Genomic DNA, 23,920 nt, shown 5'->3' with positions numbered 1-23,920 from the left:
TATGATTTTAGGGGTGTCCAGATACTGTTGATCACATAGTGTACGTATACATTATTGCTGATCACCTGCATCCCTGCACGTTTGATACCATCCCTGGTGGTGAAGTCACCTTCCAGCAGGATATGTGTCCATGTCACAAGGCCAGGATTATGCTACATTGGTTTGAGTAGCATGATAGCAGTGTATACATAGTTCGTAGCTGTCATGTTCCCTTCTATTTCTACCACAGGTTAATGTCTCCCATAGTGTAATACAGATGGCATTGGCCTGTGCCTGTGGCATGGTGCATGTTTTGAGCAGCTGTTCACCTGGTTGGTGGCATATTCGTCCACGACCGTGGTTATGGTGTAACGACTAACATGATTCACCTAACCAAGCAACATATTTCCATTGATCCACTGTCCAATCTTGATGATCCCATGCCCATTGCAACCGTAACTGATGATGTCCTTGGGTCAATATGGAAACACACTTATCATCTACTGCAGAGCCTCATATTCAACAATATGCACTGAACGGTGTGCTCCAAACACTTGCGCCTGCACTAGAACACTACTCAGTCATCAGATCTGCCAAAGATCACTACCTACAGAATGGGACACCTCCAATTTCCACACTCTTTGATGAGGCAGGGATGTTCAGTACCTTGTCACCTACTCATGCATGGTTCACCATTCTTCAACTACTGTCCCTAGATGTTTACAGCAGTATCACATAAGCAGCCAATCAAATTCACAATTTCTAAGAGGTTCATTCCCTAGTGCAGGATGACTTTTTAAAGTCAGTGAGTGGATTTTCCCATTTGCAGTTCATATTGCCACTTTTCTCCATTTGCAGCTGCTTTGCTTTCCTTGCATCATGTGTCTGCAACACCACCAAATGGCATTCAGTATCGTGGTGGGCATTAATCATAAACCTTTGGCTCATCAGCTTATGTGGTTGGTTACGAATTATTTTGTCTAGAAAACAAAAGATATGATTTTAGAACTAATGGAGTTTACAGATTTAGTACACCAAGCTGGAATACAGAATAAAGGAGAAACGACACAACATGACGAGAGGGAAATCAATTTAACAATGTTTATTTACACTGTAAAAAGTCTTGTTATGTCTTCATTAATCTGGGGTTTGACTTACTTTCTAATTTAATAATTGAGAAGATTTGTTTCCTCCCACACTTTATTTACTTTTGTAACACAACTCATTCTCTGGTTAACTAACATTTTCCTCACCTTCTCGTTACATCTGCCGCCAGTTAAATGGAAAGGCTCTTCTGCCTTCATTTTAAAATAGTTTCATTTTGGGGTGATTTTTTGTTTGTAAGTACCATAAAGTTTGTTTTGTTGTATACTATACTTTGCAAATATGTTTTACTGAAGCAAAGTGATTGGTACAAATATCTTAGGTATCTTCAGCTGGATTACAAATTAGCACTTTCTTTTTGTTATTAATGATTTTAAAACAATTAACAGCAGTTTTGATAGTGTATACCTTACAAGCATTACTGTTTTCTAGATGCGTAATATGATTAGGTGGTTCCTTTCATTAGTCAGCAACATTAGAAACTTACTTTATTCAAAAACAAGCAATAAGCTCTCCAACTGTACTTTCTCACATCTACCATTCGGGAAAAAAACAGATATTTCATTGGGTTGGCTCCAGATAACATCAGAAACGTATGCTTTTCCAAAGAAGGACAATAAAACATGCAACAAAAATAATTTTGAAAGTAGTTTATTTACCATTCACTTATCAATAATATCATTCTGCAGACTAAAATTATGTTTTATTTTGCATTCTGATGTACTTATAACTTCAATCTTTTAATGTCATCACTTCGAAAATCAGACCTGCAAAAGGGAGGGAAAAAAAAGTTAATGATCTGTAACTGGAAAATCAACTGATGTGCAACTGATGTCTGCATTGGTTTGTAGAGATTTGCACATGGGAAAGCAATGGCACATTAATTGAAAGTAATGAATATAAATGTTCACATTCCATCACATGGAATGCACAATTCGTTAATGAATAATGGAAGAACCTCTAGATTTTCAAGGTTGCTGATGAGTTCATATAATTTTCTACTACACTTTGATGGCTTTCTTAGCTGTTTCTTTCAGATGCTTTGAGCAAAGATCTCAGTTACTCACTGCATGCACTCCAACCAAAGTGTGATTGGTGTTAGATAGTAACTGAGATCAGACCTTAGATAGTAACTGAGATCAGTGCTTAACCCATCTGAAAAAGACATCTCAGAAAGCTGTACTAATTTGATGGAAGTCAAAAAATTATCACAACTGCAACTTACAATGTCTACAAATTATCGGCTTTGCCAAGAAAGCCCGAGATGATTCATTAGTATACTGAAATTGACTGAGTTCCTAACATGACGACTACAGTGTTCCATAAGGCATTTTAGAAGCATCACCAGATATCTGACCAGCCAATAATTGTGTGAATTGATGTTACTTAGTACTGGACACATAGGCACCTTTCCTTGTGGATTTTTAGCAGTCCATAAAGGCTTGGTGTCGCAGATAAAGCTGCTTCTTCAGTGCTTCTGGTATATCCGAGTTATTCAACAGAGCCACTGTTTGCCTGCTTATTGTTGGGGTTGGAGCCACCTTGATCTTACTGTAGGCTGTGTCCTGTAGCAACGAGACAATTTTATGATGGTAATCATCAGTGCACATCATCAAAATTGCATTCTCTTTGTTGCTGGAAGAACTGTAGTGTCAGTATCATCTCTCAGTGATCAGATAGCCTGCTGCAGTCATGTTCGTTTTCAGAAGTTAAGACTTACTGATGACCCTGCAGATTTCCTGATAGATCTCCTGTGCTCATTCCTTCTGTAAGCCTCAGATGGCTTCCTCCATGCTGCTAATAATGTATGATTTCTATGTGGGCCTTGCGACTGGTGCAAAGTTCAGCTTTTTCTCAAGGGCTGAAATTGTAGTTGAATCCAAAACTGTATCTGTCAAATTTACAATAGCTCTGGTATTATTAACCTCATTGTTTGTTGTTTGAGCTCCTGACAGTTGGTCAAATTTGATGAACATTTCGTTTTTTTGCCCCACTGTCAGTGTAAGAGCTGCAGTCTGCCCACTCCCAGGTGTGTGCTGATAGTGCTTTTACCATATGTGGGTGGCATGCGAATAGGGATGTGCATTCCTATCCAGATCTTTTAGAACAAAGTGAATGCACTTCCCTCGGCATGGCCATGCCTGCTTGTTGTAAAATCCAATCAGTTTTCTTTGATTTCACTGGGTGTTGTACTTCCACACACTGTGGTAGGATGTTCTCATCTTAATATAGTTGATGGTAAGCTAATGTGTTGAGCAATTTTGCTTTCCTGGTCCATTATTTCTGCATCTGTTTGAAGCTGCAGAGCATCTCCTTCCCTTAGAGGTGACGCATGTTCTCCTGGCATATACTGTGGGAAAAAAAGCTCTCAGGTTTATTTGTCATCTACTGATGTGTCGAGATATGTGGATGTTGAAGTATTTTTACTGGTCAATACAAATGAAGGACACCAACAAAGTGTTGCATGGAATCCCACATTAGCGGCAATACAACAAGAGTCTGAGCAATGCTATCCAATGCAAGGCGCGGCCAGAATGCCAACACAGAAATGCAAACAGCGAACCTGCTACCCCCCACCATTGCAGCCTGACCCTGTCCCCACCTGCTGGGCAGACAGTACCCGGCCTGCCTGTAGCCAGAAGGAAGGGGGCACACTGCTCATAAAAATATTACAGTAACCACATATCTCGACACTTCGCTCGTCGAAATTTCGTATTTCACGCTGCCACCTGGCTGGAAAACTGGGAACTTTTCACCAACAGATGTTAATTCTTTCACCATATGAATATTCCAGTGCATCGATAAATATTTGCACTTCCTATGTAGCTATAGCAGGCTAAGAAGACTTAGGATACCTCTTTTGTAACCTTAATCTGCTTCATATAACATTTTGTTACTCATACAAGTGAAGATAAAGCCAAATTCTGCAGCTGTAGTGTAGTAATTATGCATAGGTGCTTTCTGTGAGCGAAACTGGGTTGATGTATTGTTCTGAAGGATCAAGGGAGGCACCAAATGTAGTGGAAATTATTTTGATAAAATAAACCAAATGAAATTGTCTTGGCAAACTTTTCTAGTATATATTGCACATATAACATAAAGTTTATAGTGAATGTAATTATAGATAATGTTTTTATACTTCCATCGGAATGTGCACAAATGTAATTAATGATATCTCACAACTGTATTTAAGAATCAGAACCTCTTCTATTACAATTACCTCTAAAACTACTTCTTTGACCTCCGATACTGCTGATGGGATAGGGATGGAAACAGGAGGTGTCGCATCCTCAGGGCACTGAGAACTTTTTGAGCCTCAAATTTACTATGCAACTTTTGAGCATCATTGGAACAGCACTTGTTTTTCAAGCAATGTCTCAGTCATGGGACTGGAAAATTATCACAGCATTGATTGAGCTGCTTTTAAGCTTTCTCACTTTATTAAAAAAGATCTGCATCTGCCTTTGCCTTGTTGTTTCCATCTGTTACAATGCATAAATAAAACAATGGAAAGTCCTGGTTCGAATTTCAACAATATTATGAAAAGCATAGATTGCTACTCACCATAAAGATGGCAAGCTGAGCTGCAGACAGGCACAATGAAAAGACTGTTGTGTCGTGTGTGTCTGTGTGTGTGTGTGTGTGTGTGTGAGATGGGCCTGATTGTGTGAATGTGTGTGCATTTCCTTTTCTGAAGAACCCTTTCGCTAACAGCTCAGTGTGTAACAGTCTTTTCATCGTGCCTATCTGAAACTCAATGTGTCATCTTTATGGTGAGTAGCAGTCTATCCATTTCATAATATTTTGCATAAATAAAAGTATTTTGGTGGACTTAAATTCAGGAATTCCAACTGCAATATTGAGTATACAGAAACAAAAATTATCAGTTTGGTAATATTTCATGGAGGTGATGTTTATTGCAACATTTGCACTAGACACTCCAAAATCTTGCTAAAACAAAACAGGGATAACAATTATATAATGTACTGAGTATCAAAATGCTGATGTGTGTACATATAGGTGCAAATTTGTCTAACAATGCAGCTCAAGCAAACTATCCAAATGAGTACTTTAAGACGAATATTTATTTAAGGTATGTTTCTATTCTAAGAAGGAAACAAACAGCAGTAAGACCGGACACAATAGTCATGTCCATGATCAAGATCTTAGATGGATCCTTGTCCAATATTTAATAATTCAGAAGCTACAATTGTGAATATTTCACTATATGTATGCAATTCTCACAGATATATTTGAAGGGTAAAAGCATAGCAAACTCAATTTCTGTTGAGTCGTAACTCAGTTTGCAATTCACATTAAGTTACAAAAGTAGTTTGATTTACATACTTAAAGCTAATTCTTAAAAGCTGTATTTACGGAACCATAGTTCAACTAATGATACAGATACAAATACATAATTCAATGGCTGTTGTAGAAGGATGTTGGAAATTAGTTGGACTGACAAGAAATGAGAGTGTTGTTTGTGGAAGTAGTGAAGAGGAGAATATGTGGAAAACACTAACTAAAAGAAGGGTCAGGATGGTAGGACATATATTAAGACATCAGGGAATAGCTGTCATGGTAGGGAGCAAGGGAAAACAGAGACTGAAATATGTACAACAAATAACTGTGGACATGTGTGTAAGTAGTCCTCTGAGATGGAGATGTTGGCACAGGAGTGGAAATTGTGGCAGACTGAATGAAACTACACAAAGGGTTGATGGTCCAAACAAGTCAACATGCTTGGATGATGCTTCATCTTGTAGTTATTTCACATGGATGCTCTGAGAGTGCACTACAGTAGTTCTCAAGAACTTTCACACAGTCTGAGCAAATAAAAATTCTATCTTTATCATGGGAATAGATACAAATGATATTAAGACTGTCACTAGCCCTGATATTTTTGTGATAGCAATTATCAGTCATCTTTAATTCTCCTCTCCAGCAAGTCTAATAAACCAATCTGGAAGATAACTCTGATAACGAATGTTAAAGCTCTATAATGTTTCCTTATTCAAGCAGAAAGTATTGCAATTTGTTATGAATCTGTATAAATATGAGCAAATTTGTCATATGTGAGGAGCATTTTGCCAAAACAGAAAAGTTAATGTCATAAAAAAGTGAGGCTAATGTTGCAAAATAACACTTAGTAAAACTCAACATCTTCTCTATATTGCGAGTAGCAATCTATGCCTTTCATTATACTGTCATTAGTCTGTCCTGGATTTTCCATTGTTTCATCCAGTGAGACTGAAATGATATTGGTGACTGCCTAAATGGATGGCAATTTTGGTGGTGATATCCCTTCCTACAACAAAAGGATCAGTAAACAAATATTGACGCAGTTCACATATGAAGTAACATTTTATTAACAATGCCTGCCCCTGAAATGGCCCCAACATGATTTTATTTCATCCTTTCTTCCCAAGATGAGTAAAATTGTAGATTCCATTACTCTCAGTCTTTGGGAGGGGGGGGGGGGGGGGGGGAGATATTGCAACAAAACTGACATAGGATGCCACAGTAGCTAAACAAATGTTCATGATATGATTGTCTTGGAACATAAGACAATCAAATTAATGGTTTAAAATATTTGGACCTACCTGAGACTTAGTATCTGCCGAACTTCTGTAGGAGTCAATCTCCAGGTCAGAGGACCTGAATTACTCCCCCAATAATCCAAGATTTCTGAAACTCGCTCAAGATTTAACACTGTTGCTATTTGGGTAAGACGTGCAAACCTGTCTCGGATAGACCAAGATGTAGTACTTGTAAGGTAGCTAACAAGCGTGCGAACTTCTTTGTCAAACACCAGACCTCCCAACTAAAAAAGAACAAAGAGAGTAAAAGTTAACAACTTTCTTACAGTGACAATTTTTCTCTTCATTTGCCTATGGTAAAACAATAATTTGTAGATTTTCCACAGTTGCAATGCCTATAGATTTTGAGACTACGATAATAAGAATACAGAGCTGTTTTACTAAAATAAAAATTGAGTACTAGGTCAAACATAAGAAAAATGAACTCTTGACCTCATTGGTAGCATCTGTTATCCATAACAGCAAACATATGATACCTTAAAACTCTTACCAGTATTTCTCCTGAGACATGAGAGTGCTATGAAGGCTTTTACAATGCTTCATTCTGTTATTTTAAATTCAGTCATGTTATCAATTCATGATTCATATGAGTGAAACAACAGAATAATATTTATTCTTTTAAACATTCATGTAACTCATGTCTCAGTAGAAATGTTGATAAGAGTTTTAATGTACCTTGTGATTAAGGTTCATTTTAACAGATGCTACCACGAAGTAAACAGTTCATTTTTCCTATGTCTCGCATAAAAATTAATTTAATTAATTTAGGGGTAAAGGAAACCCCTCACCAAATAGCAAAAGCATTCATTTGTCAAAAGCTTTATGAATAAATTCTTCCTTGAGCTAGAGCTAGAGCATGCAACCCCCCCCCCCCCCCCCCCCACACACACACACACACACACACACACACACATCATGGATGGGTGTACAAGTCACTGTGTAACCAGCTGACACTATGTGGGCAATGCACGTCTAGCCGTCACTATGTAGGGGCACAGGTGTGTGTGTGTGTGTGTGTGTGTGTGTGTGTGTGTGTTTGTTGAACACACCTACAATATAGTATGGCAAAGGTTTTCAGTGTCTACTACAATCATTCTGCTGTGTAAGCCAAAATACAGTCTTAGAAAGCCTTGATGGGTCTTCTTTGTCCACAGGCAAATAGTAAACTACTCTTACGGTAGCTGTGCAGCAGGGGAAGACGTGTCCTTTTGGGAATTGGGGATGGCTGTCTGGCAGGTATACTGCTGCCACTACTACTTTCTACTCGTTGTTGGAATGGTCTTTTTGTGCAGCCTGATGAAAGGCTGTAAGAGCAAGTGACAGAGGAAAGATTGGGAACACTATATTAGTAATGTCATCAATAGATTTGCATCTATCACAATTGCTAGACAGTGAAAAAACAGCCACCATGCCAAGGAAGCCATATGAATTGCTGTGAATGATCTGATAAGCACTGCTTGCTAAAGTAACAGTGTTTCCAGTTGCATTCAGCAATGTTAAACTTAGTATTAGGTACATCACAGACAATCACTTTTAGAAATGCATAAGAATTCTGTAATGAATAATAAAACTGAATCTCAAATTCCACAAATGCCCTAGTGCCTCCCTCCCCCTTCTCCCTTGTGGACTCATATGATGGAGCCGAAGAAATGAATTGTACTAGAAGCAAACTAACAGGTCTCAAGAAATGAATTCAATAAAATTAGGCAGAAAAAGTTAGTGCTATGGTGCACAATAGATGCCAATGTGATAGCATCAGATCATTTTGCTCACAATGTGATGTCACAGGAGACTTTGCACTACAAAAATAAACTAATCCTGACATGGATTGTCCCCATTCCTGACAGGTAACATGACAGGAAATATCATTCGCACCCACTCAAACAGTAGCCTATAATGAATTATCTAAAACTGTCTACTTAATTACTGACAGATTTGTGCGGTTCTACGCGCTACAGACTGGAGCCGAGCGACCGCTACAGTCGCAGGTTCGAATCCTGCCTCGGGCATGGATGTGTGTGATGTCCTTAGGTTAGTTACGTTTAATTAGTTCTAAGTTCTAGGCGACTGATGACCTCTGAAGTTAAGTTGCATAGTGCTCAGAGCCATTTGAACTGAAAGATTTATTCATTTATGGAGTTAGTGTGGTGATGAATACTTGTAGAGCAGCTGTTATTATGGCTGGGTAGCAGAGCAGGAATACTGAACAACTAAAATGAATCAATAATGAAAAGTTGCTTCTGTCAGAAACTAGTACAGTTAATGTGAAAAGTTATGTTACAAATGTACTCCTGTCCAAAAGGCAAATTTAACATCACTGTGGATTTTCGAGTATGGTAGCAAATTTATAGAGAGGATATATTTATTTGTTCTTGGCAATGACAAAACATGAACGAGAAATGTCATTGCTAGTGATTCAGAAATATTCAGGACAATGAGGCAGGCTGCTTGGACAGCTCAGCACTTGATAGTGGCTGAACACAATGTATTCAGCACACGTATCTGGACTTGGTGATAATGATTTAGCACTCAACATAATATGTAGAAATCACATCTGCAGCAATCCAAGAGTTAAGAGCTGAAGGTTTATATTCAATAAGAATAAAGGAAAAAAGACATATTTCACTATGCAAAACTGTGTCACATAATTTATAGCCTAATTTATAGCCATGCAGTATGCAATTGTAGAATTAAAATGGGGCTGTTCATTTTGCCCACAAATGACACCTGAGTAATTAATTAAAAATAATTAGCAATGCCTGCTTAAATTATCAAGCTAAACTTTCTGAATGAATATATTAACATCTTAGCAGATTAGTCTTACATACTCCGTAACTGTAACTCACGACAGCGGCCAGTGTAAAACATTTTGTGCATGTTCTTGAAAAAAATTTGAATATTTCCAGTAAAAATGAAGTGTGTGCAAATTTTAAGGTTGGGATCTAGAAACTAAATGTGCATGTGTCACATCTACATCTTATTACCAGTGAGTTAAAAATTGATATTATCAAACTTCAAGCAGAAAAATGTTAATCACCACTGAAGCAAAATATGCTGAAAATTCCACCAGAAACTACATCCTTTTCTGAGAAGTGGATACACAAGGATGAAGTTATAAATGTACTGCAAGAAGAAAACAATATCACGTAGCTTAAAATAAGAGTTTTAAACACAAGTAAGACACCATGAACAAGCTGTACTGGAAAATTTGAATTATTATGCAAGTGATGTGTTAGACCAAAATTAACTACTATTAAAGGTATTGGCAAACAAATTGCAGTGCACAATAAATTTGAAGTGCAAAATAATTTATGTGATGATTCTGAACTACATCATTCGGACTACTTGAAAACAAAAGTGTAGTGCACTGACAATAATCAATGAGACATAATTCTTATCATAAGTGGTAGTTAAGGAAGAAATTGTGGGAAATTACTGCAGGACAAGTTAGGCAATCAGCTCATTCTACAAAGTATTATAAAACCTGGTGTACCAATGAAGGAAGCTGTTAAATATGTGAAAAAATTAACTGAGAACTTCTCACTGAATGATTCATTAATCTTTTTTGTTGCCTCAAATGACAATCAAGAACCCCTGGATGAATTTCAGAGGAACAGTACGGATTCTCTGTAATACACACTGAAACTAACACACAAAATGAATGTAACTTAAATCCAGGACCTCTTAGACAAAATGACACCCAAAGCCTGAACGGAAAAAAATCAACTCTGTGAATCACTTTGTGATAGCAAAAAATCAATACTGATACATATGTGTGGAGGAAGAGACGTCTGTGAATTTTAAAATTGAAAGACTGGAAAGAAATGAATATACAGCTCATGGTCTACCCTTCAACAGATGAGGAAAGAGTAACATTTACCCATAGGAATGCCTCTTTTATAAATACAATGAAAAGAGAAAAACCACTTACAGTAATAAAGCATACAGAAACAGACCAACAGGTAAAAAAGACTGTCCTGAAGTGAAATAACAGGTAAAAAATGTAAAAAGTGTTTATCTCGAAATGAAAGTACCAAACAAGAACATAGAGACAATTATGTACCAGTATGTGCCCCGAAACAAGCAAAAAGGAAGAAACAGTAACAGACCTCCACCGAACTGATTTAAAACCAAGAAATACAGTAACAAGGCAGTCATTACTGGACAGAGGGGTAAAAACTGACTGTAATAGAATGGAAATTGGAGATATTTCAACAGAGGAAAGGCAGAATCCTAACAGCTGGTGAACTAACACACCAAAATCCCAACACAAAGAATCCTACCCCTGGAAATAATGATTTCTTTTCCACTGGAGGAATTAGTGCTAAAAGGGGGGTAAGTGGTCAAGCAAGAAATAGTATATTATTCTGTTCACCTAATTTTAAGTAGCTCCGTAAGAATGTTCAATCACTGCTCAATAAAATTAATGACACAGAAGTAATGTTAAGTGATCTGAATGATATTTCTGACTTATGTTTTACCGAACAATGGCTTAATCAAGATACATTAGAGATGACACACCTCCTTAGCTAAAATTTTCAACCTTCTTGTAGGAAAATGTAGTCACAGGGTTAGCTGTGTGCATGTTAGGGAAAATACTGAATTCAACATTATAGCCAAATATAATAATTTGTACAATGAAAAAGATACATAACTTTTGACAGGTGAATTACCAAGGTAAAATACAATTATTATTTGCAGATGGAGAAAGAAAATGTTTTGTTACCACATGGAGGAACTTCTGGAAGAAATTAGTTCTCACAAGGAAAATAGAAACATTTGTTGGAATTTCAATACTGATTTCTCAAAATCCAATAAATTTAAGAGATGAAATTATAAATTTACTACAGTCATTCATTGTAAGCCCATCAGTAACTAACCGTATTGGAAAACAGCAACTTCCGCATCTATCACTGAGCAGAGTTTGATAACTACATAACACTATAACACACAAATGGCACACAGATATTATTGATCACTGAGCTTAAATTCTTACAACGAATACTGCAGAAGACTCAAATTTCCATAGAATAAGACGCACTTAAGGAATTTTAATTCTGAAAATGTGGAATATTTCTGTTTTCTCCTAAAGGTGGAAAACTGGAATGATAAAAAGGATACATTTATGGCACATTCAAGCATTTTTCTGAAACAGTTCCCACAAAACAACTATACTTAACTCTGTTCAGAAAATAAACAAACAGTACCCCAGCAAAAAACGGGAAGTTATTTGCATTTATTGATGTGCCCATTCACAAAACACTATCCGGTTATGGAAATCAGCGACATGTTCTTGATGGAGTGACACGTGGTATGGATGATACTTATGACAATGCAGTATTATGACAATACAGACATAACGAAATCGCAGTGTAATTGCCAGGTGCTTATCTCTGGGTTGTGGTGCACTGCTGCCTGTATAGCTATTTCCATTAGCTTCTGCAGTATCATGTTTGGTTCATTTCTTTTTGCCTGGCTGTACACTGCCATCAGACATAAATGTGTTCATAACTGTGTAAAAGAACAAATCAGAACGAGCTTTCTCTGGAAAACGCTCAGCATACACGGCAACAGCAGCCTCAACATTTATCCTACATTCTCCGTAAATCAGGATCAAGTAACACCGTGTGAAATAATTGCAGAAATCTATGTAGGATGTATGATGAATGTATCCATTAGGACAGTGCAGCAAAATTTGGTGTTAATGGCCTATGGCGGCAAATGACCAATGTGAGAGCCTTTGCTAACAGCACATCACCTTCAGTGCTTCTCCTGGGCTCATGACCGTATCGGTTGGACCCTAGATGACTGGAAAGCCACGACCTGCTAGGATGAGTCCTGATCTCAATTGGTAAGAGTAGATGGTAGTGTTTGAATGTGGCACAGACCTCACAAAGCCATGGACCCAAGTTGTCAACAAGGCACTGTGCAAGCTGGTGGCGACTCCATAATGGTGAGGGCAGTGTTTGCACGGAATGGAATGGATCCTCTGGTCAAACTGAACTGATCATTGACTGAAAATGGTTGTGTTTGGCTACTTGGAGACCATCTACAGCCATTCATGCATTTCATGTTTCCAAACAATGATGGGATTTTTATGGCTGACAATGCACCATGTCATTGTGTCACAATTGTTTGTGACTGGTTTGAAGAACATTCTGGACAATTTTAGCAAGTGATTTGGCCACCAACATCGCCCGACTTGAATCCCGTAGAACATTTATGGGACATAATCGAGAGGTCAGTCTGTGCACAAAATCCTGCTCTGGCAAGATTTTCGCAATTATGGACGGCCAAAGAGACAACATGGATCAATATTTCTACAGGGGATTTTCAATGACTTGTTGTTGAGTCCAGGCAATGTCAAGTTGCTGTACTACACCTGGGAAATGGAGGTCCAACACAATATTAGGAATATCCCCTGACTGTTGTCACCTTGGTGATCTGTGAAAATTACTTTAAGTGCAATGCATGATGCAATTGCAAATTATGATTTTTAAACTCATTTGGGTAAATATTTCTCAAGTGCTTGTATTTAGCTGAAATCAGTATAACCAGTTTTCCTGCAATCAATCTTGTCTACATGTCCAATATTAAAATCACTTGTAAAAGACTGAAAATTTTCTGGAAAAGAAATATCAAAAACATAGATGCAAACAGTGTAATCAGGGTTGCCACAGGTTCTGAAAATCAAGGAATTTCAAACACATCGGGGAAATACCACGGAAATTTGAAAAGAAAAAACCTCATTTTTGTCTTAGTAGATGAAATGGTTTGTTTACTGAGGTGTGATGCATTGTCACTGGCTGGGTGCATCTGAGAACATGGGCTGCTTCCATACTCCCTCATTCCTACTGCTTCTCCCCTTCCTACCACTCCCCTCAGTTTGCCGTCAGTGGTGTCACAACTTCTTGTGACTAGTCTGGCAGCTGCTGATGACAGGCAAGGAGGCATGAGGAGTGGTTTGTCTGGATCTGATTCTCAGAAACTGTAGATGCAGCGGCTGGAGACGGCGGTCAGGTGTGCAAGAGTTGTGTCTGAATGATTGTGTGAATGTGTGTGCGCTCCCGTTTTCTGACAAAAGCTGTGGCTGAAAATTTAGTTGTGAGTGTGATTGTCTTTTCTACATGCCTGTCTGCAGCTCAGCAACCATCTTTATGGTGAGTTGCTACCTATCCTCATTATTATTGATTCTCAGAGTATTTGAACACGTTATCTATTGCATGGACTGGTCACTATGGCCTCATTTCATCAACATGCTGTCTGTGGCTCTTGAGTAGCTGCCCACATGAGTATTTCCACAATGGGCCAAAACTGGAGGCCATTTCTGCAAGTATCTATAATGGATTGGGCCTGCTGATCTGAAGCCATTTGGTTCCAACTAATGTGCACACCCTGCCCTTTGGATCTAGTCTCACCGATCTGCCCGCAGGTCGGGTCTGTTTGTGTGTGGTCTAATGCAACAGATTTTCATGGTTTATCCATGGATCCAGGACTGTGGTGCTCTTCAGCAGGCCAGAGACCATGGACGATGGATTTCAGGAATTGAGACTGTCTCACCGCAAGCATGTTGTACAATGTGTTGTTTTATAGACAGTTTATTTGTTCTAGTACATTATGGCACTTCAAATGTAGTTTATGTGTTAGAAAGTATGGATTATAAGAAGAAGAAAATTGTCAGTCACTGACAGTTTGTATGCGATGTACTCATATATTTCTCGAATGAAAAATCACACATACCTTTAAAATAATAGATATAACACAGTGGGTAATAACCAGCAATAACGAACATAGTAGAACCAATATTTTTTGGCAGTCCCCTACAGTGTTGGTTTACACACTTCTTCCCCACTTTATACACTTCTTTCAAAGATGTACTTTTTTCTGAGCTTATTTCTGAAATCGGCAAAGGCAATTTAAATCGGTCTTGTGACTCCAAGGAAATGCGTATTTCTGTCACCAAATGTGTTTTGTTTTATTGAAATAAAATAACATCAGTGGTCTTAATGAACACACATACCATTTGGCTTGCTTTCTCCATCTAACAACAGTATATTACAAAAGATGTTGATGTTAGTACTTATGATTTTTGCTCACATCAGAAAATGCCATCTGCTTGCAAGATTTTTCTTTAGATATTTCCTTGTTTGCACTATTGTTTCTTGTACCATAGCTGCAAAGACAGATTGTCAAAAATCGTCTTAACTTACCCTTGATATCTCAGAATTTGTCAGGGAAAGATGCTAAAACTTGTCTGGAAATCAGGGAAATATCAGAGAATTTCACTTTGGGAAACTTGTGGCAACCCTGGTAATGCAGCTCATAAAAATTGAGATAGATGGTTTTGCTTTTTCTGTCTTAACATTTAGGGTGTGGTCAACATAATATTACAGTGACTGCAGGAAACATGGATATACGGCAGACTTAATATTATGTCACGCCAGTTATGATGATCTTACGTGGTGTTGAACATATATTTATGACTCCTGTATATGCCTGTGAGGCTTGCAGACTTTATAGTTTCTATAGTGACCACTGAATGGCTTTAACAGCATCACTTGAAAAATTTGTCATTTTGAAACCTTTTTTAATGTCTTTTGCTCGATTTCAGAGCTCTCTATGTTTTGCGTGTTTCATGTTGATTTTGTGTTCATAAAGTGCAGTGAATAGAAGAAATGTTTGGAACAATTAATTTACAAAGTCCTTGCAGATTCTACAGATGATAAAATCATAGTATCTGATGTTTATTCAGATTACACGTCATCTAGAAATAATAGTAATTCTCGATTTGTTTTTGAAAGTGGTTGCTGCATAAGTTTCTTGAATTATTTTCACAGATCTACATCTACATTTATACTCCGCAAGTCACCCAACGGTTTGTGGCAGAGGGCACTTTACGTGCCACTGTCATTACCTGCCTTTCCTGTTCCAGTCGCGTATGGTTCGCAGGAAGAACGACTGCCGGAAAACCTCCATGCGCGCTTGAATCTCCCTAATTTTACATTCGTGATCTCATCAGGAGGTATAGGTAGGGGGGAGCAATATATTCAGTACCTCATTCAGAAACACACCCTCTCGAAACCTGGACAGCAAGCTACACCGCGATGCAGAGTGCCTCTCTTGCAGAGTCTGCCACTTGAGTTTAAACATCTCCGTAACGCTATCATGCTTACCAAATAACCCTGTGATGAAACGCGCCGCTCTTCTTTGGATCTTCTCCATCTCCTCTGTCAACCCGACCTGGTACGGATCCCACACTGATGAGCAATTCTCAAGTACAGGTCGAACGAGTGTTTTGTAAGACATCTCCTTTGTTGATGGACTACATTTTCTAAGGACTCTCCCAATGAATCTCAACCTGGCACCTGCCTTACCAACAATTAATTTTATATGAACATTCCATTTCAAATCATTCCGTACGCATACTCCCACATATTTTACAGAAGTAACTGCTACCAGTGTTTGTTCTGCTATCATATAATAAAGGATCCTTCTTTCTATGTATTCGCAATACATTACATTTGTCTATGTTAAGGGTCAGTTGCCACTCCCTGCACCAAGTGCCTATCCGCTGCAGATCTTCCTGCATTTTGCTGCAATTTTTTAATGCTGCAACTTCTGTGTATACTACAATATCATCCACGAAAAGCCGCATGGAACTTCCAACACTATCTACTAGGTCATTTATATACATTGTGAAAAGCAATGGTCCCATACCACTCCCCTGCAGCATGCCAGAGGTTACTTTAACGTCTGTAGACATCTCTCCATTGAGAACAACATGCTGTGTTCTGTTTGCTAAAAACTCTTCAATCCAGCCACACAGCTGGTCTGATATTCTATACGCTCTTACTTTGTTTATTAGGCGACAGTGCGGAACTGTATCGAATGCCTTCTGGAAGTCAAGGAACATGGCATCTACCTGGGAGCCTGTGTCTAATGTTTTCTGGGTCTCATGAACAAATAAAGCGAGTTGGGTCTCACACAATCACCTTTTCTGGAATCCATGTTGATTCCCGCAGAGTAAATTCTGGTTTCCAGTAATGATATGATACGAGAGCAAAAAACATGTTCTAAAATTCTACAACAGATCGATGTCAGAGATATAGACCTATAGTTTTGTGCATCTGATCGACGACCCTTCTTGAAAACTGGAACTACCTGTGCTCTTTTCCAATCATTTGGAACGTTCCGTTCCTCTAGAGACTTGTGGTACACGGCTGTTAGAAGGGGGGCAAGTTCTTGCGCGTACTCTGTGTAGAATCGAATTGGTATCCTGTCAGGTCCAGTGGACTTTTCTCTGTTCAGTGATTTCAGTTACTTTTCTATTCCTTGGACACTTATTTCGATGTCAGCCATTTTTTCGTTCGTGCGAGGATTTAGAGCAGGAACTGCAGTGTGGCCTTCCTCTGAGAAACAGCTTTGGAAAAAGGTGTTTAGTATTTCAGCTTTAAGCATATCATCCTCTGTTTCAATGCCATTACCATCCCATAGTGTCTGGATATGCTGTTTCAATCCACTTACTGATGTAACGTCAAGCCAGAACTTCCTAGGATTTTCTGTCAAGTAGGTACATAGAATTTTATTTTCAAATTCACTGAACGCTTCACGCATAGCCCTCCTTACGCTAACTGTGACATCATTTAGCTTCTGTTTGTCTGAGAGGTTTTGGCTGCGTTTAAATTTGCAGTGAAGCTCTCTTTGGTTTCGCAGTAGTTTCCTAACTTTGTTGTTGAACCAGGGTGGGTTTTTCCCATGCCTCACAGTTTTAAAGGGCATGTACCTGTCTAAAACGCATTTTACGATTGTCTTGAACTTTTTCCATAAACACTCAACATTGTCAGTATCGGAACAGAAATTTTCATTTTGATCTGTTAGGTAGTCTGAAATCTGCCTCCTATTACTCTTGTTAAGCAGATAAACCTTCCTCCCTTTTTTTATGTTCCTATTTACTTCCATATTCAGGGATGCTGCAATGGCCTTATAATCACTGATTCCCTGTTCTGCGCTTACAGAGTGGAAAAGGTCGGGTCTATTTGTTATCCGTAGGTCCAAGATGTTATCTCCACGAGTCAGTTCTCTGTTTAACTGCTCGAAGTAATTTTCAGATAGTGCACTCAGTATAATGTCACTCGATGCTCTGTCCCTACCACCCATCCTAAACATCTGAGTGTCCCAGTCTATATCTGGTAAATTGAAATCTCCACCTAAGACTATAACATGCCGAGGAAATTTATGTGAAATGTATTCCAGATTTTCTCTCAGTTGTTCTGCCACTAATGCTGCTGAGTCGGGAGGTCGGTAAAAGGAGCCAATTATTGACCTAGCTCAGTTGTTGAGTATAACCTTCACCCATAATAATTCACAGGAACTATACACTTCTATTTCACTACAGGATAAACTACTACTAACAGCGACAAACACGCCACCACCGTTGCTTGCAATCTATCCCTTCTAAACACCATCTGTGCCTTTGTAAAAATTTCGACAGAATTTATCTCTAGCTTCAGCCAACTTTCTGTACCCATAACGATTTCAGCTTGAAGTTCCGGTACTTTACCAATGCAGCTTCGACAGTTGACAATTAGAATACTGATTGCAGCTTGGTCCCCGCATGTCCTGACTTTGCCCCGCACTCTTTGTTGCCCTTTCTGTACTTGCCCGAGGCCATCTAACCTAAAAAAAACCCCAGCCCACGCCACACAACCCCTGCTACCCATGTAGCCGCCTGCTGTGTGTAGTGGACTCCTGACCTATCCAGTGGAACCCAAAACCTCACCACCCTATGGCGCAAGTCGAGAAATCTGCAGCCCACATGGTCGCAGAACTGTCTTAGCCTCTGATTCAGACGCTCCACTCGGTTCTGTACCAAAGGTCCGCAGTCAGTCCCGTCGACGATGCTGCAGATGGTGAGCTCTGCTTTCATCCCGCTAGCGAGACTGGCAGTCTTCACCAAATCAGACACCCACCGGAAGCCAGAGAGGATTTCCTTCGATCCATAGCGACACACATCATTGGTGCCAACATGAGCTACCACCTGCATATGGGTGCACCCTATACCCTTCATGGCATTCGGATGGACCCTTTCCACATCTGGAATGACTCCCCCTGGTATGCACACGGAGTGCATATTGGTTTTCTTCCCCTCTCTTGCAGCCATATCCCTAAGGGCCCATTACGCACCTGATGTTGGTGGTCCCAACCACCAGTAAGCCCACCCTCTGCGACCGCCCGGATCTTGCAGACTGAGGGGCAACCTCTGGAACAGGACAAGCAGCCATATCCGGCCGAAGATCAGTATCAGCCGGAGACAGAGCCTGAAACTGGTTCATCAGAAAAACTGGAGAAGCCTTCCGTTCAGCCCACCGGAATGTCTTTTGCCCCCTGCCACACCTCGAGATGACCTCCCACTCTACCATGGGTGAGGGGTCAGCCTCAATGTGGGCAGTATCCCGGGCAGCCACAGCCGTAGTCCGATCGGGGGATGCGTGGGACGAGCTGGCCGTTCCCGACGAACCCCCATCCGGACCCCCACAGTGATGCCCATTGGCAACATCCTCAAGCTGTGTGACTGAAGCCAACACTGTCTGAAGCTGGGAGCGAAGGGATTCCAACTCAGCCTGCATCCAAACACAGAAGTCACAGTCACAGATCACGTTGTTATGAATGATTCTCCTGTAGGTACATCAGGAAATGAATCTATGCATGTGAATCCTGTGAATGTAAAGTTTAACGGTGTATCTCTCCATGTTTCATCAAGTTGTATCACACTGTATTCCACTATGAACGCTAAATTTTGTATTATCGTGTTTTTCAAGTTGTTCTTTGTGATGCAAAAACCTGTAAAAGAAATTTAAACCGAATGATCACATGTTTGCTTATGTATTTGAATACAAGAATTCCTTTACAATTTTTTTCTGAAATAAACACTATTTAATCGCAGTTTCGTTTGTGTATTCAGATTTAATACCAGCAATACAAAGATAAGTGTATTGAAAGCAGAAAGTTCAATAAATCTAAAGCATTTTGAAGTCCAACTACATATTTGTACATAAAAGTTAAAATTTCCTGGCCATAAATAATGGCAGCTATGTAGGAAACCAGCACCAATTTTTTTTAGATAAACTGAATTCTCTTTAAGAAGAACCAGGCTGAAACATCCAAGAGATTCCTTTCTTTGGTGAACAAGGTGCCCCCCCCCCCTCCCCCCCGTTCTTTATACATTGCACCATTGTTTTTTTTATGTATTTCTAGTTTATTTGTTCATCTCCTCATGTACTTCTGTCAACCCCCAAAAGACTAGTTAATATAGTTTGTTACATGTCTCAATCCATGTTCATTATCATAGCTTCCACGAGAGTAAAATTTAATAGAGAATATTTTGTAAGTCCAATGTACATACCCTGTTGAATGTTGATTTCAGCACAACTTTTTCTAGGTGAGAAGTCACTTCAGTTGTTAGAATGCTTACGAGAACATCGTAATTATTTTGGGTAAGGCTGGATTTAAAAGACTTTAAGAAGCCATCTAAATTCATTATTAAGTTTTGGATGAAAGGCTCATTAGCATCATAGGTAGAAAATTCTTCCTGAAATTTCAGATACAATGAATGTGAATAATTTCATAATGAAACAAATGCTTGGTCATAAATATCCTCATACAGCTGAACAGATATATTAAGTTAAATTACTAAAATATGATCTATCCAATTATTTCCACAGTAAAAAATTATAACTTTATCTGTTGGGGGGACAAAAAAGAAATCTTACAAATGTAATGACACTATTATCAGTTTTAATGAAGCGAATAAAATATTTCAGCAAACACTGCATTACACAGTAATCTTTCAAATTTTGCATGAGGGAGGGGGGGAGGGAGGGAGAGAGGGAGGGAGGGAGGGAGAGATTAAAATTAAACAGTATGCCTTAAAAGCCCTCCAAGAATGTACACTTATGCAAAATGAAAACCGAGCACTCTTAAGTAATGGCCTCTCAAGAGTGAAGCATATTGTTGGTATATCTATGGACAGATTTTCTGAGACTACAGCTCTCCTACACACAGCTCTCAGTATTTACAACACCGTCCTGCTATCATGCAGAAAGACACTCATAGAGATACAGTATCCCATCTTCACCTCTTCAGTCCCACTTGTAGGAAAATATGTTTATCCATCTAATATTTCTATTACGTGTAATTGCCAACACAGAGTGCTGAAACATGTTGCAGTAGGTAATGATACCGTGTGGAGGGTTAGCAAAGTATTGGTGCATGTATCTTTGATGCTACCTGTGTTCTGTATGCAGAGAAAAATTACCAGTCCCAAGTGTAATACAGGAAGTTAAGAGGTTCAGAGTTAGTACTCTATGTAACTTCTGCATGTTGCCACAACTGGTCAAGGCATATTGTTGGTAATGCAGATCAGGGGAGATGCAATCTACCATGGCTCACATGTGCACTACAGGAGACGAAGTCATGAAATAATTTTGGTCAGGGAGTTCCTGAACATTTGGCGCTCCTCAGGTAACTCGAGGAGTGTGTGTCGGCATTGCTATATTGAAAGAGTACATCTACTTGACACTGTATGACGGACAGCAGAATACCACACCATGATGGCTGTATATGCTGCTTGATACAGTCTGGTAACTGCTGCTATCTTAGTTAGCATTAAGGACCATCACTGATGGCACATTAAGGACCATCACTGATGGCATGACGCAATCTGCACTGATCACTACGCACAACTTTGCACAATTCATTCATCTAGTTGAGCTGTTTTCTACACAAGTGGTGGGAGGCTGCTTTGCTAGCAGCAATTATGCTTGTTCCACCCATTTTCAACATTCGCTAGCTGACATATTGAAAGCAACATTAGTCCTAATCTGGGCTGCAGCAGCGGATGATTGTATCAAGAAATGGCTCAATCATAAAAATTTATATCACTGTCATTGAAAAATCAGGGTGCCAAGAATGTGGAGATTCCTAAGACCATGAGGATCAACATTGAAACATTGTTGACACATTGCATCCAACACATTGAAAAACTCCTAAACAGATTTCTTCAGCTTTCTACATCCCCCCTTACTGAAATTCACTTAACTGCATGAACTGCACTGATCTACATCATCTGGCATCTTTAAAATATTTACTAATCTGGTATCATACATTAAAAAAAAAAATAACTTTTCCATTGAGTCAAATACTGTTGCCTTTGCTGTCCTCTACCTGTACAAATATGTTTGTGTGTAACATGCATAAAAAAATATTCATTTTCCCTTTTCTTCCAATAATCTAGTTTCCACCAATAAATGCACTGCTATAAGTGGATCAATTCTGCTATGAACAACATAACATCTGCACTTAATTTCTTGAAATATCTTTACTGACGTAGAGAGCAAGAGCCTAACAAGTATTCTCATAGAATACATTTCTTCCATTTTCAATTTTTTTCATATTGTCTCATGCATCACCCAGATTGGAAAGGGGGGGGGGCAGAGGGTAGTAGCTCATTGAGGGTTAATGGCTATCACCACCAAACGAGTCCATTACATTTAAGCCAGGAACTCAATATTTGTCATTTAAGAACTTTTGAACAGATCTTGTTGTGAAGAGTAAAATACCAATGAGTGCGTCTGACGGGTTGAAGATCCAATCTCTGGTGGTATACAAACTGCTCCAATACATTAAATATACACTACAGCAGTAACTAGTTTTCAACAAGGGAATGGACAAATGTCTATTTCACTAGCCCACATTAGACATTGTTTTGTGCTATCCTGAATATTTTAAGACTAGGTATGCACATTGGGTATCCCAAATTGGGATACAATTCAGATAGATACAAAGGGTCTTCTGCAGAAAACAAAATGTTTCCACAGAAGTCTGAAATTTTATGAGTGTGATGCAGCTTACCAACAGTGGGATTCCTCTCAACAGTATCCTCTTCTTCTTTTTCGCCTTTCTTCCAAATCTACACAGAGTCGGCATGTAGCCCAACTGCAACTGAGATGGGTTGTGGGTACTAGCTCAGTATTCACCTAGTCAGATACAGGAAACTGCCTAAAATCCTCATCCAGGCTGGCTGGCACACTGGCCCTCACTGTTAATCCATCAGACAGGTTCAATTCTGGGTGGGGCACTTTTTTGCCTGAAAGTGGTGTACTAACATGCATGGTTATCCAAGAAGTGTCTTATTAAGACTGTCAGGGGTCTTCAACTAATCCTCAGAGGAAGAACTGCATGAGGTAAATGGAGTTTTCCCGATAGACCTCATGGTAAGACAAAGAGCGGTGATGTTCTTGCTTAAGATGGGGAGACCAGACCAGGTTCAAGAGAGCAACAGAGTACCTATACAAATGAGACATCAGATAAAAAATTGGCATTTGGATACAGCTATGGATGGGACTACAGCTATAAAGGTTAGAGACTGTGCACCTTGTTAACTGACCTCAGGGAAAGACTAAACTAAAACATATCGATCCCAGCAGTGGTAAGGTACAATTCCTCACTTGACCAGTGTGTCTGCAACAGACATCCAGATGAACATGTGCAGAAGAAGGTTCCCCAGAACCATAGTCATCTTCTGCAGACATCTCACAAACATAACACACACTACACATTGACCCAAACAACACAGAACAATCTATAAACACACTGATAAGATATACACGGCAACGGTCAGAACTTAACTCTCAAACAAACAATGTATCAAATTCTATCTATGCAGAATACTGAAGTACAAGACAGTACAGAAGGCTAGCCAAAATGCAACGACAACAAGGAGTACACAGAGTAGAGCTCAATGGAAAGTGTTCAACGTAACGTGTAACACAATTCAGACAAATGGCAATGTAAATAGTTAATAATCTGCACCAGGTATTAAGATAGAACATAGCAATTAAAAATTGTGAATGGCGGTCAGTGTCTTTAAGTCAAATCCCAAAACTCTCACCACCACTCGCAACTCTGAAGGGAGTCTCTCTCTCTCTCTCTCTCTCTCTCTCTCTCTCTCTCTCTCTCTTTTTTGTTGTTCTTTACCATACATTCTAACTTTTCCTTTTTCCATATTATTAACGCCATTTAAGTACATTTATATTTTAATCTTATCTATTTAACTGTGAAATTTTGTTAATTTCAAAAAGTTTTCCAAACATGCTGCAGTGTTAACAGAAAAGAACAAAACAAAATAGATAACAAAATGGCCCATCTCCACATGGCGGGGCACAGGCAACGATGTGGGT

General features: G+C 39.1%; 1 protein-coding gene across 2 annotated transcripts in view; it reads right to left on the bottom strand.

Moving 5' to 3' along the window:
- Window positions 1-1,718: 1,718 nt before the first annotated feature.
- Window positions 1,719-23,920, bottom strand: part of LOC124776874 (conserved oligomeric Golgi complex subunit 4) — a 124,535-nt gene continuing 102,333 nt past the window's right edge. Inside the window, exons 10-12 of one of the 2 annotated variants that reach the window (XM_047252055.1) lie at window positions 20,086-20,271; window positions 6,687-6,907; window positions 1,719-1,850 (exon numbers count right to left, since the gene is read on the bottom strand). In XM_047252055.1, the coding sequence (XP_047108011.1) occupies window positions 1,808-1,850; window positions 6,687-6,907; window positions 20,086-20,271 (450 nt within the window). In that variant the 3' untranslated portion in view covers window positions 1,719-1,807. Of the gene's footprint in view, window positions 1,851-1,935; window positions 3,434-6,686; window positions 6,908-20,085; window positions 20,272-23,920 lie in introns of those variants that run through there. The other variant, XM_047252056.1, reaches the window with a different exon arrangement.

The sequence above is a fragment of the Schistocerca piceifrons genome, chromosome 2, assembly GCF_021461385.2.
Source record: "Schistocerca piceifrons isolate TAMUIC-IGC-003096 chromosome 2, iqSchPice1.1, whole genome shotgun sequence".
Classification (NCBI taxonomy): domain Eukaryota; kingdom Metazoa; phylum Arthropoda; class Insecta; order Orthoptera; family Acrididae; genus Schistocerca; species Schistocerca piceifrons.
The sequence above is the reverse complement of the archived record's forward strand: the minus strand, read 5'-3'. Positions and strand labels throughout refer to the sequence as shown.